This window comes from Nanorana parkeri, unplaced genomic scaffold (assembly GCF_000935625.1).
Source record: "Nanorana parkeri isolate BGI_ZX_2015 unplaced genomic scaffold, ASM93562v1 scaffold987, whole genome shotgun sequence".
NCBI lineage: Eukaryota > Metazoa > Chordata > Amphibia > Anura > Dicroglossidae > Nanorana > Nanorana parkeri.
The window spans coordinates 355,179-379,590 of record NW_017307255.1 but is presented as its reverse complement, the minus strand read 5'-3'; the positions used below and the strand labels follow the sequence as shown (position 1 = coordinate 379,590).

General features: G+C 38.5%; 1 protein-coding gene across 1 annotated transcript in view; it reads right to left on the bottom strand.

Annotated features, from left to right (window-relative positions):
* The window catches only part of STRC (stereocilin), a 40,490-nt gene extending 19,421 nt beyond the window's left edge, over positions 1–21,069 (bottom strand). The window contains exons 1-15 of the mRNA XM_018566907.1: positions 20,739–21,069; positions 20,378–20,402; positions 18,920–19,112; positions 17,813–18,085; positions 16,268–16,330; positions 13,571–13,681; positions 11,981–12,147; positions 11,573–11,759; positions 9,387–9,496; positions 8,193–8,325; positions 6,923–7,105; positions 6,296–6,334; positions 5,236–5,403; positions 2,828–2,971; positions 133–191 (exon numbers count right to left, since the gene is read on the bottom strand). Coding sequence (XP_018422409.1) covers positions 133–191; positions 2,828–2,971; positions 5,236–5,403; positions 6,296–6,334; positions 6,923–7,105; positions 8,193–8,325; positions 9,387–9,496; positions 11,573–11,759; positions 11,981–12,147; positions 13,571–13,681; positions 16,268–16,330; positions 17,813–18,085; positions 18,920–19,112; positions 20,378–20,402; positions 20,739–21,069 — 2,186 coding nt within the window. The remainder of the gene's footprint in view (positions 1–132; positions 192–2,827; positions 2,972–5,235; positions 5,404–6,295; positions 6,335–6,922; positions 7,106–8,192; positions 8,326–9,386; positions 9,497–11,572; positions 11,760–11,980; positions 12,148–13,570; positions 13,682–16,267; positions 16,331–17,812; positions 18,086–18,919; positions 19,113–20,377; positions 20,403–20,738) is intronic.
* Positions 21,070–24,412: the final 3,343 nt, after the last annotated feature.

The window sequence follows — 24,412 nt, the reverse complement described above, 5'->3', positions numbered from 1 at the left end:
ACCAAAATGGTAGCAAATAAAGTTCTCTAACAGTAAACAACAGTGTAGTTTAGAGCTTCTAGTTAAACTTGAACAAAGAGAAAGCTTGCTGCTCTACCTGGTGGTCATATTGTTACTCTGCACACGACTTACAGAATAGTATTCTTGGTCAGGTTTGCACCAGCCTGAATCTTCCTCCAGAGGAATTGGGTCTGTGGGGAAAAAACATGCTCTGTATGCAGATCTTATTTTGTTCACAAAAAGGCAAATGCTTATCAAACCTCAGCAGTTTTGTTCTCACATACCTCAGTAATAAAATCCTGTGGAGAAATGTGCTCAAATGTGTGTCACAAAAAAAAGACTTCATCCTGATACAAAACAGTCAAACAACTTTTAATCTAAATATGCCAACGCTAATATATCCCTTATTAATTACAGTATAAGCAGGGAAAAGAATCCAATCTATTCTTAAAGTGACATTAAACACTCAGATTTTTTAACATAAAACAATAGTGTAATGTGTGCCTTACTGTAATCCATGGTAATTTCCCTTCTCTTTGCTGCTCTTCCTTTTAAATCTGTATCGGTTCTCATGCTCTGCAGAACTTCTGTGTTGCAGCAGACTGCCATGTCTCAGGAATGGATACACGGTGTCTGTGTGTAGGTTTGTATAGGCTTGAAACCTGAGCCAGCACTACAGGAAGAGGCCCAGAGCTGAAAAGGGAAGTTCTCCCCAAGCATGAGAAGACATGAGGATTTAAAAGGAAGAGCAGGAAAGAGAAGGGAAACAACCATGGATTACAGTAAGGTTTTGTTATTGGTTCATGTTAAAAAATCTGAGGGTTTAATGTCACTTTAAATCTTAGATTTTTTAGGGCATTTCACATCTTAGATGGTAATTAAACTAATAAATCACATTCTTCCATATATCCTCCAGCCTCCCTAATAAAATATGTCTGCACAAGCAATTACCCGAAATTCAGCCTTCATCTCACAATCTGCCCAGTAACCTGTAACCAGTCCCAGTAACCTATGGAGCTGACATCTTGGTGTTGATGTCTGGCAATTGTTAGGGCAAATAGGCAAACTACTGTCAAAAAAGCATGGGAAGCTGAGCCCTGCCATGGAAGACATGCACCAAGGCACAAAAAAAAAATACTGTACATTGGGTAGATGCTCTTCTTATGCGGTTTTGAGGGCAACACTGAAAATACAGAAATCCTTTAAATCGCATGCTTGAGGATCCCTTTAGCTGCATGCGGTGTTAAGGAACAGTACAATTTTTACTAACAGTCTCAGTGACAGCATATACTGATCATATATTTGGTTATGAAATAGATATATTCTTTTACAAACAGCTTGGATTACATACAGCAGCAGCAGCCCAATATGATTCATTTCAGTTTGAAAACAAGGTTTTTCAGGTCGGTAAATTTACAGCGACAGATTATTTTTCATCAAAGGGTAATAGACCCGTTTGACTGGCAGATTGGCAAGTCATTCACTGTGGTTGTCCCTGTTCTCACTGGTGCAAAACGGTCCTGCCACTGGTCAATTTCTATTAAGCTTTCATTAAGAATTAAAGATCTGCAGATGATACAGCAGTGTAAAACTGGTCAGAAGGAAGACATTGTCAATGAAGGAGAATTGACTGAAATGTGCTAAAGAAAAGGAGTACAGACAGGTGTTATAATGCAAGAATTAGGAGACAGCAGATGACATAGCAGCCTAAAATTGAACAGCAGAAGGACAATTTCAAAACATTTTTTCCCCAGAGACAAAGATCAAGCACTTTACTACAATAATTTACTGCCAATGATACAGTAACATTGCCCAATAGTAGCATAGTTTTACTGGCAATAATTGGCAACAATGTGCTAGAGACAAAGAGTACATGCAGGTGTTTTACTACAAGAATTAGGAGACTGCAGATAACACCTATAGGCCAGCAACAGGACTGTTTTAATCAGGGATAATAGGTCTAACTGGCGTATGTCTAACATGTATTCTAATTGTGTGATTTGGGGGGTAAGGGAGTGAATGTGATGGTTCCACCTCCTTTAGGCAGCTGCATATAACCCATATGTCCAAGAATTACTACATTTCTGTGCCCTCAATGGATGATTTAGAAAAAAATTGCAATTGATGGGACAGCACTTAAAAGTAACCACTGACCACCAATCAAATACAAAATAAAATGGAAGACAAAAAAGCCCCCAATAATAACATAAAAAAGTCAGCAACATTGTTGATTACCCAAAGAGCTAACAATTGTAATTAAAGTACTGTTTCCTAAATAACCCTTACCTCTCCCTATGCAGTTTGTTAGCTTTCCATATCCTTTGCCTACAGCAGCTTCCAATTCATTGACACTATGTTGCTCTGTGCCCCCCCCCCCCCCCCCCCCCCCTCATTATATAAGCTCGCTTTCTTTCTCCCCCCCCCCCCCCCCACCCCCTTTTATAGTAAGAGGTCTGGCTTAACCAAAAGCCTCCTTATTGGTCCTTCTTAACCTGCTGGCCATAGTTTAATGGCCATGCATTATGGTTTAAAAAATTATCAAGAACAAAGCAGCTAAAATGTGCTGGGACCATACATTTTGAAGTTCCAAGATTCACTTCAAACCCACAGTAGTAGCAAGCCCAAACCCCATCCCTAATGGTATGACTCAAAAGCTTGCGCTACAAAATACAAGTTAGTCAATGGAAGGTAACTCAGTCTAAAAATCGAGACAGGATTACGACATTGTTGCCTGTTTATAACAGACATTTAGAAATATACACATTTGATTTGGTTAGAAGATGAGAGCAAATAAATTAGCCTTGTCCCTCTAGGAAAAACATCAAACCTGCTGTGGCATCCAGTCCAGCTCCCCATACAGACTCATGTTTCTGAACAGTATCTGTGTGTCCAAATGCAGAAGCTTCAGGGGTGCAAAGGGAAGAAAGCAAGAAAACTGCTCGGGCCAAAGCTCCACATCATGGATATATTTCTAGTTCAAACAAAGTATTTATAATTACAATGTGGGCCATACTCACATGCAATATATACATCAGAGCAAAATTAAAACTTTATTAGAGTGGTTTGGATGAATGGGCTGAAAGTTGCTCCAACAATTGCAACAGAGCAGATCAAAAATGATCCCATACTGAAACGCTAGAGCAGTAGTTGTAATCCTCAAAGATATCCACAAATATATGTTTTAACTAATTTTTTGACCTTGAGAGGAAAATAAACAGCACATTAAATTTAGTTTTAATTTCTTCTTTTAGTAGAACAATATTGCAAATATAACCTAACCATGACTGAAATTTAAGGTACATACCAGTTTAAATTAAAAATAGCTTTAGCATTCTTGATCACTCTACTTATTTTACAAGGGTGTAATTATGGCCATAACACACCATGAGATGGCAACTAGACCTAAAACCACAGGCGGGCTTCCACTGTCTGGCTACACAGTGATTTATGAAGGTAACGATAACTTTAGAAAGTAAATCTGTGTAGATGTATGTACAGTATATATAGCTGGAAACATCCATACAATTGTTATGCCAACAAACAGTCATCAGAGTCACCAGAGGAATGGCCTTTGAGATGGAAATTATAGAGGCAGGGAGACATTTATTAGTTTAGCTGTGGGTCCCCATCAAACATAGTTATGGTCCTGTGTTAAACATTCTTTATGCTGGAAACCTGGTGTGCTGGAACCAGCAACTACTGAAACTACTTTTTTAAAAAATTTTTGGAGAGTAGATAGGAATTAGAACACCTGTCAGGTTTTTATTGCCGTATGTGTCCCCATTAAGGAGACTGACCCTCTATTTGTCCTGGTGACCGTTATCACTGAAAATGAAAGAACATCCCAAATTTTGGGTTGTCACCAGAACAGGAATATGTGGGAGCTCTTCCAAAGGAGCCCTAGTTCTGGTGAGTTGCTGACCATCAGGGATCTCTCTCTTTGGAGGGATTTCCTCTCACTTCTTGTTGTGGCTATCAAATAGGAAGTGAAGGGAAATCTCCCCAATGAAACACAGATGGCAAAAAAAAGCTGACTTGGGTTATAACACTCTCTTATTCTATACAAAACTTTTTTTTAAAAAGTTTTGGCTTCAGTACTACTTTAATTTTTGACACAGTGGTGTCATCTTAATTTCGATAACAGAGTGGAAATTCCACTTTTAATAGTTGTCACTGTAAAAATTGCCTCTATTCAAATATATTTACTCTGCTCCTGTTCTAGTGACAACTATAGTATATTAAATGTCCCCTAACATGAGAGCAGTTCTAACCCTCCCTTACTCTATTCATAATTGGAAAACAATTTGGCTGGAGTTCCTCTTAAACAAATGTGCAGACCAGGAATTTCAAGGTCGCATATCAGTCCATAGAAGCTGTATAGCACTAAATCTCATGACCCAAGGATGCAAGTCCATCCAGGAGATCTGTGAGTTGGTTACTGCGCCTGGTGGAGCTGCGATGGTAGAATACCCAAATCATCAGTTAGTATAGTATATTTTCAATGAGTAGATATTATAATTCATGCAGATTGTTATATGTCTTTCATATTTAACAAGCTTGTCCCATGTTTTTATTATTGTAAGATTTTTTGTAGATTAGCTACTAGAGAAAGCTGTTAGTGGAATTACCCTGAATAAAGGTGATTTACTAAAGGAAGTGACTAGTCATAATATTTATTAGGTGGAGATTCTCAACTCATTTAGTAGTTTAATGTTCTAGTTGTAAGTATTTATGCAATGTATTGTGGGGACATTCTTAAATGCTTTAGTAATGCAGCCTCTTTGGGACCAATAAACTATGACTGGCAGTTGTAGAGAAATGTGAATCATAACTAATTGTGGTGATTTGTTTTTTTCACATAAACTATGTTTCAGCTCATATAGTTTAGTAGGAGCAGAAACCATCTTGACTGTCTAGCGCCATCATTCTCTTGCATCACTAGAGGGGAGGCAATACAGGCGGACTTTAGTTCTGTTTTGAGCTTTGAAAGATTTTCTGATGTTAATACAGTTTTAATGTTTCCTGCTTATCATTAGCAGTGCGCTGGTTAAATTGTTACCTGCTCTTAGTGAACTGCTTGTGTTAAGCTGCAGCAACCAGATTTAAAATACAATGTCCCAATGCAGTCCGATTGATTGTTATGGGGCCATACAGACAGTTCTTGTGCTTGACATATAATAAAAAAATAGGAAAAGCATATTGTTGCTGAGTTCATGAACTGGCATGATCACATACCCGCAATGACTGCATTATGGCTGCCTTCTGTGCAGCACTCAGCAAAGGTAGAGAAGACCCCAGGCACTGGCAAGCTCTAGTTAGGAGATGGCTTGGCAGAGAACGCAAGTAATCTGGGCTAAGGACAGGAATCAGGGAGTGCAGTCCACAAATCACTCGTTCTGCAACCTGCAAAATTGGGACAAATACATCACAATATCATAATGTCATGACTTTTATTCCAAAAACCGGCTATTCAAAAAAATTAAAACACATAACTGGTGTACACGCCCAACAGCAAAAGGGAATCAAACTTCATTAATCATCAGCTGATAAGCACAAGCAGTACTAACCAACTGTTTGTGCTGGCGTTTGCCAGTGCTGGTCAATTTATAAAAAGCCATTTCAAACAAAAAGAAAACCTGAAAAAAATGACTTAACTCTGACACGTCTGGAAACATGTGTGGCAAAGCTTGAATTTTGAGCACCCAGCTATCTCAGGAGGCAGCGGAGAGGCATTGTTGACATCACCCCTGTCTCCTAGAAGGGTTGGGCTGATCTGTTTGTTTACAAACAAGACAATTGTATTTGAGGCAGGAGGGTTGTCTGGCATGGAAGGTCCACTTTAACCCGGACCCTAAAACCTAATCCCTCCCTTTATATGCATAAACTTCAAGAATTGTTACTTTAGTCCTAACAGCTAACCGTAGAGCTCAAATGTAACCAACAAAGCAAACATAGCAATATGCAGCTGCAACAGTGATTTGTATTATTGTGAATAGATTACCTTTATTGACTGTATTGCCAATTATTTCATAATTTAATTAGAAAATCCACTATATGATCACTGTTATTTTGTTCAACTAAGTGCAAGAAAATCTATGGAAGGCATTTTGGTGACTTTATTGTATACCTCACAGTATATCAGTCAAGTGCAGACTATTCAGCAAAAGGCCAAAAATACAGATTGTTACACCTCCCTATTAGCCCACATATCTGGCACTGCAACAAAGTATATCATGACAGAATGTGTGGTTATGCAGAATTCAAAGTGCAAAACAGGAGGGTTACATATACTTACATTAGATTTTGGAGTGACATGACTGAATAGCAAAAAACCCTGAAAGAAATTAGGCAGTTATTACTACAATATATAATCACATATAAAATCGAAAGATTGACTGAAATTCCACACATATTCTAGGTTTGGCTCATTATATTTGAACTTAATAAAAGTCCATCTATGGACATAAAAACCAGACCGAGTTTATCTATACATGACAGATTCTAGACAGATTTCAGTCTCCTGCTCAGTATAGACGTGCGGTCAGGGGAGGCAGGTGAGGCAGAGCCTCACCTAGAATTATGGAGGAAAAAGCTGTCAGCTGCATGTCTGAAGCTGACAGCTTTTTCTCCATTCAGATCGGCATTTAACAGGTCACACAGCAGGGAAATCCTCCCCACTGTGTAACCGGTCACGGAGCCTCAGCGGCAAGGAGCAAGTGAGGGACAGGGAGGCTCCTCCCTGTCTCCTCTCTTCCTCTTTTACACTAGCTTGGGGACGGGTGGTGGTCGAGGCTTTGTCGGACAGGGGCGGAGCTCCGGCCGACAGGCACGTCACTGGTATAGAGGGCTCATTGCATTGCTTTACTCAAACAGGGGCCTACTAACGCCATCTCCTGTTCAGATTCCAAAGGAAGTGACTTACCTGCGCAAGTGAAAGATCAGAGGCTTGTAACTGCGCCAGAAGATTAATCACATGACTCTGTGGAACTGTCTGGAAAAATGACAATCCCAGTTCAGAAAGCAGACTTCTCCAAGTGACCAGTTCATTAAAGTCCAATGAATGCACATTGACTTTTCTCAACACATCCACTAATGAATAAGCCAACTGAAATATAAACATGGACATTTACTAATTACACATGAAACTGAAATGATGCAATAACAAGGGGCACTTAATTTGTACCCAGTACAATGATGGTGACTAAATTAGCAAACAAATCACAAGTATATGTAGGACACTTAATGGGAAAGAACCACTATGACCATTCATTTTGCGGTGTGGACACCGGAGACACCGGAGGGGATGGCATCTTTTAGCATGCCTTCCCTCTGTACGTAGGAGACCCTCCCTTTTCCTCCTGACTCCCGATGTCAGGTAAGTAAAGGCGCGCTTCCGCCTCCAAAAAACCAAATGTTCATTATAACAATAATGTTGATTATTTTGTAAGTCCTTTATAACAGTTATGTATTCAGTAAGTAATTATGTATTTATATTAGATTACCCCCCCCAGATCCCCTGAGGAAGTGCAGAAGCAAAAAGCATTGGGATACCATCCCTGACAACATAAGCCAGTGAAATACTATTGGATTGATTACATATGAAGAAGGATATAATGATACATGGACATTCTACATGAATTTTCATTATGGTACTTGCATGTACTCTGGCAGGATGGAAGGGATGTGGTTCTTTGATTAGGTTTTAACCTGTTTGCTGATCACTAATTTGTATATAACATGAATTGAATTAAAAGTTCACATATTTTTTTACACTTGTGCAATGGTGTGTGTCTCTAGAAACCCCTATTCTCTAATTGTGTGTATTGATTGATTTAATAAGAGGGTTTGAGATACTTTTCAGACTACACAGGTCTAGGTTATATGTTGTGAAAAATGACTACCCATCACTACTGTTGGTTATGTGTTTAGATGAAGCACTGAGATCTTGAGGAATGCTGAATTAAGTTTTACTTGCTTTGAAGAACATTATATTAGAATACAGCATTATGAGGGAAACATATAGATAAGAAGATGTCCTGTGTATCATTGATAAGCATGCATATAGAGAGGCTAATATTGCACTACACTGTCATCTACAGCTCAAAAGACATGTTGCATTTCCAACATCATCTTCATCATTTAGAAGCAGAAAACTAAAGATTGTGGAACTAAATAGCATAGAAAACACGTACTCTCCCATGGTGGGACAATGTCTTCTGTGAAATGCATTCAAGCAGCTTCTTCTCCAAGTCTCCTAGTGGGTAGTGGAAGGGCTGAAGGCTTTGCAGATCCTCGTATGTTAAATAGCAAATGAGACCCTCAAGGCTTTGTACATTTCAGTATAAAGAAAAAGACAATTAAACAATCAAGATATTGGAGATTGCATGTAATAACCAGACACCCAGTTTCCAAGTATGGTAATTTGTGCTTGACTAGTGGATGTAAATATACATAAAAGGCAAAGTTACCAAAAACATCAGATTGCTTTTACAAATTGAAATGTTTACATTTAGAATTTCCAACTCTGCTCAGATTCCCGTTTTTATCCAAACTACAATATGTGCTATACCTCAAAATTGTGTATTGGCTGCTCAATAATGACAAAATATAGGGTATTATTTACTGATTCTACTGAAGACCCTAAAGCATATCTAAAACACAAACTTTGTTTAGTTTTGGATTAAGTAGGTAATGCTTTCATTGCCCCATTATGGAGAATTTCCTTCACTTCCGGTCTTGAAGAGAGAACAGGAAGTTAGAGGAAATTTCTGCATAGTAAGGTAAATCCACTCTTAGACAGTTGTCAGTAGAACAAATGTCCCTACTGGAAGATTTCGCCTTTATTTCTGTTCTAGTAACAATTCAACATTTTGGATTTGTCATTACTTTTAGTGCAGGTGACAATGGTCACCAGGACAAGTAGAGAACATGAACACCTTTTTGGCTTTAGATGTATTGTAAGTGAACTTTGCCTGTATCAAGTGAAACAGAGAATTAGAAAGATTCTAATATAATAAACTAAGAGACTCTTGAGACTGAAGAATGACAATGGCTGGTGCTATCTATTTGGTTACATTAAAAAAAACTTGAAACCACAATCAGACCTCTCAAATATTGTAAAACATTCAAACATTATTTTAGAAGAATAAAAGTTAAAATATAAGGAGAAAAGCAACAATATATGTAAAAGGTATACAGTAGATGTACGTACAGAACAGACCTGACCCATTGATCTATATTGAAATCTTACAAGATTAATATAGTCAGCCAATAAGATATGTCATCGTCCTTCTACTGATCCTGGACAATGTTCTACTACTGCACTTGAAGGTAGCAGGTAATGCAATCCCAGAGCAGGAAATTCATTCTTCAATAGCACTATATACCTCTTTATTTTGTCTACATCTTGGCTCTGGTTCATCAGGCTCTGTGCCACAAAGCGTCCATGCATCATACCCAGGTTCACATCTTTCCAGCCATCTGCCAGCAATTTAATCTGTTGGGCACAAAACAAGTGATTAGTATGACTGTCAGTACCTCACTAGCGTCTCCTTTATTCTGTGCTTGTACACTTCCCTGACACAGTAATCTTATGTATAATACATTACACAAATCTACTGTAATGATCACTTGGACATCAAAAGTGCAGTCAGATTAAATTCAGGGAGCAGCTTGCCCACTCGCCTTGTAGGAGATACCGGAGTAATTAATAAATCAGTTAAAATACACAGGACAAAGAGTGCTGCAACCGTCAGCAACCAATCAGATTCTCTCTAAATAAGACAAGTGAATTGTGGTTGGTGCATCTGTTTTTGTACTTTGAAACTTGCCTGTTTGAAATAAAAGGTACCTATCACATCTGGGTCAAATATTTACAATAATGAAACCATAGTGAGAGTATTGCTTGTAAAAATATATTGTAATATTAATAATAATATTTTTTAGTGGTTATTGATGTACAAGGAACTCAGGGATGTGCGGTCAGGGGAGGCAGGGGAGGCAGAGCCTCACCTAGTATTATGGAGGAAAAAGCTGTCAGCTTCAAGTCTGTAGCTGACAGCTTTTTCTCCATTCAGATCGGCTTCTATCATGTTACACAGCAAGGAAATCCTCCCTGCTGTGTAACCTGTCATGAACGGGGCGCTGCTTGTTAATTACAGGCAGTGCTGCATCCGGCTTTTGACAGGTAGTTCGGGGCTTTTGTGAGCAGGGGGTGGGGCTTTGGTCAGTGGGGCTGGACTTTGGCCAGCAGGGGGCGAGGCTGGTGGACATAAGCCCCTCAATAGAAAAGGTATACAGTAGATATGACGAGCTAAGTCTTGTCTAAGACACATTTTCTGATCTTTTCAGAAGTGGAGGGGCTCCATGGATTGGTAATGCTATATTTATCTAGTTCATCATCTGTAATACCTACATACTAAACCTAAGCTAAGTAAATTCCTTTTATTATTCTACTACTTGTGAATTGTTTAAATCATTGCACTACACACACAAATTTGCAATGTTACGCACAATAACTTGTTAAATAAATACATGTAACAGGGAGTTCAGTTGTTTCAGGTGGAAGATATTGGTATCCTTCTCATAAAAGAACACCACAAAGAACTTTAAAAAATGACATACTGTATACAGTATAATATGCTAGAGAGCATAAAGGGGTGCAGAATATTAACAGCTTGTGGAGAACTGAGTTTATCATTAGGCATCTTGTGAGCCCATGCATTTTTATATATCCAGTCACTTGTGATCAGTATCAACAATAAGTTATGACCAGATTAAAGGAGGTTTTATATATTGGTGTTCCATTTTAACTGGGCAGTAACTGGTTATTAAATGGACACTTGAATAATAGCTTGAAATGCCAGGCTGCGGCAAACAAAGTAAGCAGAGTACTGCCATGCATTAAACAGGGAATGTTCTGTAGAGCCGAAGCGATAATTTTGCCACTTTACAGATCACTGGTTCGGCCTCATCTGGAGTATGTGGTTCAGTTTTGGTCACCTATCCAGAGAAAGGATGTCCCGGAGCTAAAAAGAGTCCAGAGAAGGGCTACTAAACTAATTAAGGGTCTGGAGGACCTAAGCTATGAGACAAGGTTGCTAAATTTAGACCTGTTCACACTAGAGGTGAGAAGATTAAGAGTGGACATGATTTTAATGTACAAAATGTTTGATGGTGATGGCAACATCAGCAATAGACTTTTTACTGTAAACTCCCTCTTTTCAGTCAGAGTGGTTAGATTTTGGAACTCTCTGCCACGAGCAGTGGTATCAGCAGAAAGTATTGAATCATTCAAAAATCAATTAGATACCATCCTAAGAGTTCGTAACATACAGGGGTACAGGCACTCTTAAACCCAAGACCACACAGGGACACATAAACACACATGCACAATCATACATAGACACACGAAGGTTGAACTCGATGGACCTGTGTCTTTATTCAACCCTTAAATACTATGTAACTATGTAACTTATAAACATGTGGGAAAATCTGAAACCACATTGAAAAAAAATCCCCTTTAGCTTACCAGTGATCAGTAGAGATAATTCTGACATTGCTGTGTACTGACCTGATCAGAGCTCAGCTGGATGAAATGACAGAGTGGCAGATAGGGAAGTAGTGGTTGGATGGATGTGAGAAAATGTGGCGGCCACGATGGGATGTCACCAAACGCGTTAGCCTGCATGAGACGTTTCACAAATGCACGCTTCTGAGCAATTTTCATATCTGGACTGTGGATACTGATTGCTTCTAATCTAGAACAAAAGATGTATTTTCAGCATATTGTATGCGTACTGCTTACATCATAAAAGCCCACCAGCACTGTATATACAGATTGCCCCAACACTACACTGCAACAAAAAGAATTCACAATTGATTTCCCTGTTTAAATTCATCCAAGAATTACAAGACAATGGAGACATATTGATCTATGTGCACGTATTCATTAAACAGACTGCTTGACCGTTTGACTTACACACTCTGATTGGCCAGTAGGCTGAGTGGAAAGCTGACAATGTCAGATATGGACATAAATGGTATAAACTGAGATAGATCCACAAATATTTGGGGTGTTAGGCGTGGAAATTTTTGGATAACCATTGATGTCAGAGTCTCTAATCCTTTTTCATCTGGTTGTGACACCTGGAGAAAGAAAATACATGTAGTTATCATAAAAGACAAAATCTATCATACATTTTATCTGGCCACATTATTTTACAGATCGCAGTAGCGCATACACATACTTTGTTCCACCACTATTATCATGGATCTACCAATAATATGCATTTCTCTAGTCATGCTTTAAGACAACATCTGTAAACTCCTGCAAAAGGAATATCATTTGCATGTGATGAAGGCTAAAGAAAGAAACAAATGAATCCAAACTCAGCCAGTTCAAATTCCTAGATGAGTTGTTCCAGAAAAGGTGAAAGTGAGACTTGTGAAGGAATCAACATTTAGAAGAGTAAATGAATGTCTTACATACACAACAGAGTATTTTCCTGGATCATCACATGTTGTTTCATGTTACAGTTGTAACAACTAGTTCCTGTGCATAATAAATACAGTCAGTTAATTTAGGGGCCATTCAGATCGGATCCTTTGCGTTGCGATCCGCTGTGTTGAGATCCATTGTGTTGCGATCTGTTGTTTTGCGATCTGCTGCATTGCGCTCCGCTGCATTGTGATACGTTTTTCAATGGATGCTAATGGAAGTCACCGAAAAATGGATGGGTGCGAATGGGGCTAGTTCACACTGCTCTGCTCTGTTGCATTACATGCATTACTTTTTTTCCAGCCCAATGTAACGAAACGGATCCGGCGTGAGCTAGCCCCATTCACATGCATTCATTTTTCGGTGACCTTCTGTTAGCATGCATTTATAACCAGATCCCAACACAATCAATCTGGAGGAAAGCAAAAGGTATAATTGCAAGTCAATGGACCATCTTGCAATTTTCTTCCAATTTTGGTGTGAACGCATCCTAAAGGATATGTCCAGCATAACTTTTTTCTTAGATTTGGATAGAGTGGGGGAGGGTTAGAACCCCTGCCAGGTTTACTCTGCTACACTGGTCCTATTAGAGAGATTTCCTCTCATTTCCTTTTCTGCTAACAACTTTTTACCAGACAGGAAGTAAGTTGAACTCTCCAACAGCAACACAGAGATAAATAAAAATGCTTTTCTTTATTAGAGTAGGGAAAGGCTAGTATGGCTGTCAGATTTTTATTTCTGTCTGTGTCCCTGTTGCATATTTTTCTTTTCTTCCTATCTAACAAAACCTTTGTCAGAGAGACAGGGTAAATCTCTTTAACAGAGTGCCAGATAGCAGTGAAAACCTGATAGGAGTTTTAATCTTTCCCCATTCTATCCATAACCAGAAAAAAAGTTTCCAGCTCAACATATACTACAAATGTGTCTATTAAATCTGTTGGCCCCAATTCTGTCATATTCCCTCAATACTCTCATATCAGGCAGTCATTCCTATGCAATAAGTATTATTTATGATAACTTGAGGTTACCTTATATCACTTTGTCCCTACTCTAGCTCTTCTTCCATCTCACCTGGATTCTGGGCCATGACCGGTGCATCAGAGAGAGGAACCTTTCCACTGCATCGTTTTCTGCTGACATCAGGACTTTCTGGAATCCTTCTTTAGGCATGTGTAAATATTCCTGTGATACAAAATACAGCTGTACGATGATGAATCCTTAAAAACTGTAATGTAACGTCCAAGATGACCATCAAGTAGAAAAGGGGAGTCTACTAATGATTGAAGCAACACAGGAAGGGAAAATTATCTTCTAGTGTACTTCAAAAGTGTATTTAAAGCCAATCAATTTTTTCCACAGTTTTGTCAATAATAATGTGTACATAATTAGTGTAGCTAACAGAAAGTAAATGATAATAAATTATTTTATTTGTCCGGATTTATAGGGTATATCATATGCCTGGGATTTCAGTTTATTTTGGGAGTTATAGGTCACGAAATACAATATTAGTGTGGAACAATTTTAGAATGTGCTATGTTTGTCTCCTAACTTTTCTAGCCATCTCGGCACTATATTTTCCTATAATTTTTTTTATTAAATGTATTTTTTTTACTTTGACTTTGTTTAACTTTTTCCTTTTTTAAATATTTTAAAACATTTTAAAAACTTAAAAAACTATTAAAACTTTTTTGAAATAAGGGGCACTAAGGGGTTAATTTTTATTTACATGGGCTTTTGATACTGTATTCTCCTCAGAGATACTTTGTATCACATTTGTAATACACTCATCCAGCTTGCAGCTCTACAACACAGTGACTCACTGGCTGTCACAGCACTGTGATTACTGCGATTACCTATCGCAGTGATCACAGTGCTGACAGTGCTGGGACCCCTAATTTGCTGTTGAGGGTTTGCCTCGGACACCAAAGGACAAAGCAACAGCATTAACTCAATGAGCGCAGGTCCCTATACAGACCAGAACTCATTGTACCACCTGATGGGATTATTCAGACACCTGTCTTTATTGAACTGAAAGACCATGGTGGAATAATCTCGCCATCAATCAGGAAGGGGTTAAAGCAGATGTATTGGAAATTGCTCTGCAGCCTTACCCAGTCCCAACACAAAAACAAGACCAATGTTATTTGCCTTGTTTACTATCAGTTGTTTATGTTGCTCTTATGTAAAAATCCTATATAGATAAAGTAGAAAGGAATTAGAACCTCCATGTTTTTATTGCTAGTATAAAAATAGGGAAGATGTTTCCTCACTTCCTGTCCCAATGATATTAACAGGAATTTTTTTTTAAATCAATCATTTTTATTTAGTCAATCAATTGCCAGCCACAGGAGATAAGGTGGGAAGTTGGGGTCTCTGTGATATTCCAGAATCTGCAGCAACCAACTTCTTCTGAACTGGCCAGGGCCATTGTTACCACAGAGGAGACATGGGCTGTGGGTTCTATAGGTAGGACATGACCACTGCTGAGATGGACAACATGAAGCAAATGTTTTTAATAGAGCCACAGACAACAGGGGTTCTAACCTTTCCCTACACTAGCCAAAGTCAAGAAAAAAAAACTATTTGGGCCTGATTTCTACTTCAGCTCAAGTTCTTTCAGGCCAGCCCATTAACCTATATTAACACCAACATTTCTTCCATTAAATACAAAATATTAGACTCTGTTACTTTGTTCCAAATGTAAAGAATTTGGGTCTATTTATGAATGACTCACTAGGAAATTCACTCAGTCAATAATTTGCTGCTGTTCGCCCAAGTGAAATTCAAAGACATTCGCCTGGCATTCCACCTCCAATTCGCCCTATTCACAATAAGATAAATGACCACCAGGCAAAAGGCAGCAGCATGTGAACATCTTTTAAATCTCACATGTACAGTACATGAAAGGAATAGGTTTTTACCCATTACGATACTGCTATAACTCTCCATGGTGCTAGAGTTAAAGTGACACTCAGGATTTACATTTTAAAAATGCATTCACGTACATTGCCTATTAACAAAAATGTATCTTATTTGTGTATCACTCAGTTGTAGATCCTCAAATCATCTCTAAATTCATGCTGACACTGTCCTTCCTTCTGGAGGGTGGCTACTTTTGTTCCCCATGGTTCCTGTGTGTGTTGTAAAGTAGCCATCGCTCCAAGCTTGCTCCTGTGATGGACTACAATCTCATGTTTAGTTTACTAATTAGTATTGAGATTGTAGTAAGCTTGGAGTGTTGACTACTTTACAACACACACAGGGACCATGGGGAACAAAAGTAGTCACCCTCCAGAAGGAAGGACAGTGTCAGCACCAATTCAGAGATGATTTGAGGATCTACAGCCGAGTGATACACAAATAAGATACATTTTTGTTAATAATTAAGGTACTAGAATACATTTTTAAGGTTTAACTCCTGAGTTTAGTGTCACTTTAATACACAGTTTCAGCACTAGGAGGGTCAATCAACTAAACTTTATTTTACCAAATTTAAACTAAAAAAAAAAAAAAAAATGACATGAGACATTTTTTACTAATATTCTAGCTGTGTCAAAGGTGTTCTCATCAAGCGGTGGGAGCTCAGTAGGTGGAGCACAGGTTCCCCCTCCTCCTCCTATCTGATAAAACTCCCGCTTCAAGTGCGGTTTTAAGTGCCCAGGGATCTCTGGGGAAGGAGTTTACCGTGATATTACTGCTCATTCACAGCACAATGGAAGTCTGTTCACCACAACCCTTTCTAGGACATACAAAATGCATGAAACCTACCTGGAGAAGATTTTTAAAAGCTGTAGCATTTTCCTCCTTCTGAATGAGCTCCCATAGCACAGGCTGTCAGACATAAGTACAATACATACAGTTAAACAGATTATTAGTCTAAGAATTGTAAGCAAATGCACCCCAGATATATAGGCCTAACTAGAAACAATAATGTGGAAAGCTGATGTATGATGAAGACCATGCGATCCATCTAGCCTGCCCATTTTACTTACTGATGTTTTTCTGTAAGGAGGTATTCTGTTCTATTAATATTTAACCACTTCAAGACCAGGGTGTTAAACCCCCTTCCTGTCCAGGCAATTGTTTCAGTATTCAGCGCTGCGGTACTTTGACTGACGTTTATTCCGTCATGCAACGCTGTACTGAAATTAATTTTATACCATTTTTTGGGGACAGATAGAGCTTTCTTTTGGTGGTATTTAATCACCACTGCTGGTTTTTTTAACTATATAATGAAAAAAATACAGAATATTTAGAAAAAAAACTACGTTATGTTATGAAAAATGTATTACTATCCAAGTTTTTGGTAAAACATAAAAAATTGGGTCATGTCCGGTAAATAGACACTAAACATATCAAGCTCTAAAACTGTGAGCGCCCACGAAAGCGCAAAAAACTACCATACCCAAAATTGGCCATAGGCGATGCTTTAAAAGGTTTTACTGTGCATCAGTTCAGTGTTATCAGTGATTATTGGCCCTAGAATTATTGCTCATACTCTGACGTTCACGGTAATATGTAATGTGTTTGGCGTTGATTACGTTTATATGTGCATGCATGCAGGGTCAGGGGGACTTAAAACATTTTTGTTTTGTTTTTTACTTTTTTTATGTGACTTTAACTTTTTTTTTACATTCAATTTTATTGCTATCACATAGATGGTGCAGAAGTCCCCTATGTGATAGCACAGATACGGTGACAGATCCTCTTCATGGAGACCCCTCTCCAAGACCCCTAATGTCACCTTGGGACCCCAGGGACGTTGATGAAGCAGAGATCTGCTTCAAAAGCTTCTTCCCCAGCTATAGCAGCCAGAGAAATTACAGTTAAAGGCGGAAGTGTTGTAATACACATCACTTCCGCCTTCAAGCATTGGAGGAGAGATCAGCAGTGGGAGAGTGCATGAATAGATGAGAAATCTTACAATGGAGACACCTGTTCTGGTGACCCTGTTGCTTGCCAGGGATTTCCCTCTATTTGGAAGGATATCCTCTTACTTCTTATTGTGGTTATCAGACAGGAAGTGAAGGAAAATGGGAACAAGTTAAATAAACAATCGAAGTCTGGGGTCATTATCAAAGAAGTCATGTAAAAGGTCCAGTGAAAGGAGATTAGAGTTGCTGCCCAACCAACATGTTCTACCTGACATATTACTGGAGCAGACTAGGAAGACTCAAGAAAACATGATAGTTGCTGTGGAGAAAAACATTACTTCCACTTTGTCAATATGTCCATATTAAAGAAACTTCAGGATCCAAAGAAAGTGACAGATGACATACAATTTGGATGTTTGATATCATAACATTAACTCACACTAAAACAGCTCAGAAGATCCTCCTTAGTAGAGTCACTGCTTTCTTTCTCTAGATAAAGCTCCACAGTCTGCAGGATGCTCAGCGAGGAATTCATCTTGAAAGAAGCCCAGAAAGAGCTATTATCCAGCAGGCTAGAGAGGAGGATGGCTTCTTCCAGTCTATCCCTTGTTTCCTTACCTATCTGCTCTGGGTCAGAGAAAGTAAAGAGAAAATCGAGCATCTTCAGAAGATACTGGACATTAAGAGCCCAGCCATAGGAATCACTGTCACACTGTGATAGTTGAGAGACCAGGCCTAGGATGTACGATACTGGATTTCTACACAGTTGGGAGGCATCAAAACTTGATGAAAGAGGTATCGCATCTGCCAGTCTTTGGAGAAAACATTTTCCATTTAAGGATACATTTTTCCAGCAGTAATCTACAACCCACGGGTGAACGTTTTTTAGTGAAAAATATAAAGATGCATTTCTGCATACTAGATCCTTAAAATCCTGCATGTTGATCCCTTTGCAGTCTTCAACCAATGTATAGTTTTGAAAAGCATTACTGTCCCAGGACTTGTAGCTACAGAAGCTGTAATTTGCATTCAGCATCAATGTTTTTACCATCTGTCCTTGGCATAGTCTGGTTACCCAAGCCCTGGTGTCTTCTGGAATGTCGGATAATGAGTTATTACTGCAGACTTTCTCTATCAAGAATGTTTTGTTTTCAAATAGGCATGTCTTTAAAGATTTGGGGTTCATGGATATCCCCTGCCATACATCTGAGCACCTGATATTGTTTCGCAGTTCTCTGACAGTCTCAGAGCTGTTGAGAACATTAGTGCACAGATCACTCATTATTGCTAAGTTATTGTTGCTTCTCGGAAATGATGTGTTTTTGCAGACAGTATTATTAAATTCCAGTGGGAAATATTCCCTGCATACCCACACCCAAAATGAGTCTTCTTCCATGGAAGAAAGGTACCATGCAGCATCAGAACAGGCAGCCTGGAGGTCATAAGTTGTATCTACTGAGTAGCCCGTAGCATTGTAAACATTGCAATACAAAAACACTGTAAAGTTGGAGACACCAGGCAATCCTGGGATAGAATCATTACATACTGCTTCCAGGACTTCAGCATATGGCTGAGGTTCCTCCAAGGCATCAGTCTGTGACCTCTTTGAAATATTATGCACCTTGCCCTCTGTTTCCAAAGCAGGTTTACCACATGTCAGGACTGGTGGAGCTGATGGAAAACTTGTTGATGTAAAACCAAGGGACTGGACATTCCACGATATATTATGTTTAATTCCCCTGTGTGAAACACAACACTGGCATCAATATTGGAAGCAGACTATCTTTTGAAACCACAGTAGACTGAAAGTGTATTTAGGAGATTTTTCACAATTTCCTATCCTAATGACAATGAGGTCACAGGGACAGGAAGTGAGGGTAAATCTTTTTTTTAAAGGGACACAATGGCAGTAGAAAAAACACTATTTATTAATAGGTTAAGGGAAGACTAGGACCTTTGTTACCTCTCTCTTCTTACCACAGTGACAACATTGTGTACAGGACAGGAAGTGGGGGGACACTTTCCACTCAGTTCCCAAAATGGGGAGAATGGAATATGTGATCTTCTCCCAGGGTGTATAGCTCAGGTCTAAATGGGCATTCGGCAGACCTGAACACAGTCACTTAAGAAAGAGGAGGACAACAACAAAGTAAACCCTGGACAGGCTCTGACGCCATCCAACATAGAGCTTAGATCCTGAAGGGGTGTGTAGGAAAGGTCAATGTAAGTGAGTTGGGGGTGGACTAGTAAGAGAACCTGTCTCCTTGCAATGAATAGGCAAAGTGATAGAGTGTCTTAGTACAATTAGTAAACTGCATTCCAGCATCTCTTTTGAGCTTCTCTCACCTCTTATTCTCTGATGTTATCAGGGCCATCTCTAACCAACAACTGTTGTCATTACAATGACAGGTGTACCGTTAATCATGAGAGTCAGTGGATGGCTGTGTGAAGATATCTGCTATTGATCTCTGCAATCAAAGTGTTGCCATTGTTTGAGAAATCAAACAAGACCAAGTCCAATTTCGCCGCAAGTATTACACTAGTGTGTACCTACTTTCTCCACAGGTACATTTATTTTATGAAGCCACACTAGTTGAATATGAAGATTTTTTTTTGTTCTGAAAGTACTTTTAATTCATAATACAATGCTTCTAATATCTAGCCATGTCTTGTTATTCTTTGACGTATGAAGGAGAAAAGGCAAAGTTTTTTATAACATATATACTTGATTATTCAGCATATATGTACACTGTGAATGATAAAGTGGTCTAGTTTATGAGCCTGAACCTGCTTATAACCATCATACTGAAATGCCTGGAAGTATATAGTTACATTAAATACAAGGGGAACATTAAATACCTTAAATACATTAGGGGAAGCACAAATAATTAATTAATGAAACAGTAAACCTACTAAACGCCAGCAGAAAAAAAAGATGTAGTTTGGAAAAAAAAGATGTAACAAAAACTTTCAGAATAACAGTATCAGTGAACACAATACTTACCACAAGAGCAGTTGCTGCAGATTGCCTGTAAAAGGAATGAGATATATGTTGTAAATTTCAGGGATCTGTAAAAAGTGTTTTAGTAAAACCAGTTTAGACTAGAAATAACTGATATGATTACCACAAGTGTCCAGGCCCATATGTCACCTCAATTTATCAGTCATGAATCAAGAACAGGATGGAATTTTGTAAACATGTGTTTAACTTCACCCATATGATACCAAACTAGATCTCTAGTGTGTGAACTATTCCACACAAACCCTGATTCACACCAGATCTCAAAATATTATGTAAAGCAATCCATTCATCCACATCTGGCCATTTGTATTATCTCTTAAATATTGGTTATACATAACCCTACCTACTGAACACTTTCCATTCTGATCGGCATGGGGTATTCCAATCACTGATGACACTCTATTCATCAGGGTTCCTTTCATTCGAAAGACTTTTCTGTTCAAGTTGTCATATACAGATCTTTCCATTCGTTTCATAAGATTGTAATGAAGGTCTTCTAGTACTTCCCAAACAACTTCCTCTGGATTCCCCTCTGCATCAGCAGCGTTGGTTCCGCTTTCCTTATCCTTAGAACGGTAAATTATATCCAACACATTTTGTACTTCCTCCTGTTCAGATAAAGAATTAAATCTACTGGAGTTGGCGTGTTTGTCTTTTAAGCTTTCTGAAAGCATACTGAAAGGCCTATATTTCCCATGTGACGCAACTGAAATCCCTGACTGCACATTGACAATAGGTGTCCAATTATTGCCTTCAATTGGCAACAGGAGTTTTAGAATCTGAACAGGATGAAGGCCACAGTTACTGTGACCCATCAAGAAACATAAAACCCCTTGGAGAGTTGCAGTCTGTGTTAAGGTTCCACTGAGAAATGCTTGAAACAGAGTGTCCATCAAACCACTGAGCATCTCCCAGTTATGACCCAGAAGCCGAAGAGCATTCTGACTGTTGCTAATTGACTTGAAAACACTCTGTAAAAAGCTGAGGAGAACGCTCCAGTTTTGACTTCCTCTTAGGGAGATAAGAAAGTCATGTAGCTTTAAGAGTGGTAAAGTTGGGGATCTTTCCACTGGAACCTGGAGAAACTGTTGAAGTAATGTGTCCCAGATTTCACCCTCCTGCTCATTCGATTCTTCTTTCTGTAAATATGTCGAAATATTATAAAGGAATTCCGACAGACGATTTTTCTTTGCTTTGTTTTTCTGAATCCCAAGTTGTGATGGATCACTTTCTGGTGTACTCCAAAAAGATCCGAAATTAAATACCATTTGATCCAGAAGCAGTTTGATGTCATCAGAGTGAAATTTTGCTTTTGTGTTAGACATTATGGGAAGATGATGTTTCATTTTAGATTTCCATTTGGAAAAAATATTTTCTAAGTTGCTTTCCTTCCTTTCTTGATTTTTTCCAACATCTGTGAAAATAATAAATGTCATCATCTTTGTGGCAGCAACCTCAAAGCAGGCAACAACATTTTATACGAATGAAACTTTTCTATTATGCTATTTGCTTACCAACCTTCCTTTCAGATGGCTAAATTAAAGTTAAAAAAATGCAGTCACAATTATATGACCCAATTTTTTCAGACCAAAGGGTAAGCTGGTTAGTATAGCACCATGCAGGACCCGTAAGATCACATTCAGTACTGTAGTAGCTCCGTCTACTACAGTACTTTACAGGATTCCCAGCAGTCGTTCAGGTATGACATATGCATAATAATTTATACCTGGAGTTCAGCTTTAAATTAAAGTGAAACTAAATTCAAGGGTTAAACCTTAAAAAAGGCATTTAAGTAACTTTGTTCTCCTTGGTCCCTGTGTGAGTTGTAAAGAAGCCACTGCCCCAAGCTCGCTCCCATGATGGACTACAATCTCATGCTTATTTTACTAATTTGTATAAAGATTATAGTCCATTACAGGAGTGAGATTGGAGCAGTGGCTACTTTACAACACACACAGGGACCATGGGGAACAAAAGTAGCCACCCACCAGAAGGAAGGGCAGTGTCATCACCAATTCAGAGATGATTTAAGGATCTATAGCTGAGTGATACACAAATACGATACATTTTGTTAATAGGTAAGGTACTTGAATGCGTCTTTAAGGTTTAACTCCTGGGTTTTCTGTCACTTTAATAAGTTGATGTTTTGCTACTGCTGTGATACAGAAAAAGTCCTGGCTGCCATTTAGAAAGCCAGGATTTGCCAGCAAGAGGGCTGTGTGAGTGGCGGTGAGAGAAGAGGAACTTGGTTTATGGCGTACACCCAAGATACTTTTTTGAATGTCTTTAGGGCAAATGCCTTAAGTCCGCAACTACTTAAAGTGACACTAAACTCAGGAGTTAAATCTTAATAATGCGTTCAAGTACCTTAACTGTTAACAAAAATGTATCTTATTTGTGTATCACTCGGCTGTAGATCCTCAAATCATCTCAGAATTCATACTGACGTTGTCCTTTCTTCTGGAGGGGGGCTACTTTTGTTCCCCATGGTCCCTGTGTGTAGTAATGTAGCCACCGCTCCAAGCTCGCTCCTGTGATGGACTACAATGTCAATACAAATTAGTAAACTAAACATGAGATTGTAATCCATCACAGGAGTGAGCTTGGAGCGGTGGCTACTTTACAACACACACAGCGACCATGGGGAACAAAAGTAACTAACCCTTCAGAAGGAAGGACAGTGTCAGCACCAATTCAGAGATGATTTGAGGATCTACAGCCGAGTGATACACAAAAAACATACAATTATTTTAACAGTTAAGGTACTTGAATGTATTTTTAAGATTTAACTCCTGAGTGTAGTGTCACTTTAAAGAGAAGATAAAATGTTTTTAAAGATTTTAGTTATAAGTATGAAAAAGACCAAATTGAAGTAAATGATTTTAATGTGTGTTAATGTTTTAAAAACCTATTATCTATGTACAATATGTAACTTTGTACCCACATGGGCGTTGTATGCACAAATGTTTGGTTTACGGTGCTAACAGTCTTGTTTCTCTTCAAGTGTATCAGAGAGGGTCTGTATAATGGAAAAAAACAACAGACTATCTGCAGTCTCTAGTGATCTATTATGCATAATTAACAATAATCTTAATTAATTAGGATTAGTAGGCCATGGTGGATTGCTTAATACATATCTTAATACATATCTGCAAAGTTTATAATACTATTTGCAGATTGTGCAAGTTAAGTATTGTATTAATTTCTAGTGAAATGTCTATGTCCATTGTGGGGTTGTAAAATTGAACTTTTTTATTTTTATTTGCACGTACAGGATGATTAATGTAAATACTGTTGTGTACAATAGAAGTGATAAAAATGACCCTTAAACAGTCAATAATTTACAGGTTCCAGAATGCCATGCTAGTGTTAAGTACAATCTGATTTACCTTGGCTTGCAAGAGGGACCAACATCAGCATAATCCACAAGAGTTTTTGCCATTCCATATCCGTATTATGGGGTCTAGTGGTCCTCTGATACAAGAAACATGACAACTCCTATGTAACCTGAAGAGTCACATCTGCCCATCTATGTCTCTGTACAAGTCGTGCAGCATCTTCACTGTTATCCGTGCATAGGGAAACAGGATCTGTAACATGACATGAAGGATCTGTCACTTGAGCATCACAGTAGCTTTCCTCACCTGAGCAGTTTCTGGAGTTACAACCATTATTTACAACCAGTACTCATGTTACACTTTCGATTGACTAGATACATGAAAGAAAAGCCATGGAAAGCATCAATTTCTTACAATTAGTATAGCTGTATGGATAATGTTAATAGTTACAATAAAAATTCAGTTGTTGCCTAACCCAGGATATAACGTCTTTAATATTACGCTCAGCCTTCAGAAGGTAAATATATTAGACACACCTTTATCAAAGTAGGAATTCACTATATTTTGCTATATTTGTACCACATTTCCACTTCTCTCGCTTTTAACCTATTTAACAACTTGCAGGGTTTTTCATTATGAAAGATTTTATTTTAAGTCCATTCATAAACTTCGGTCTGGG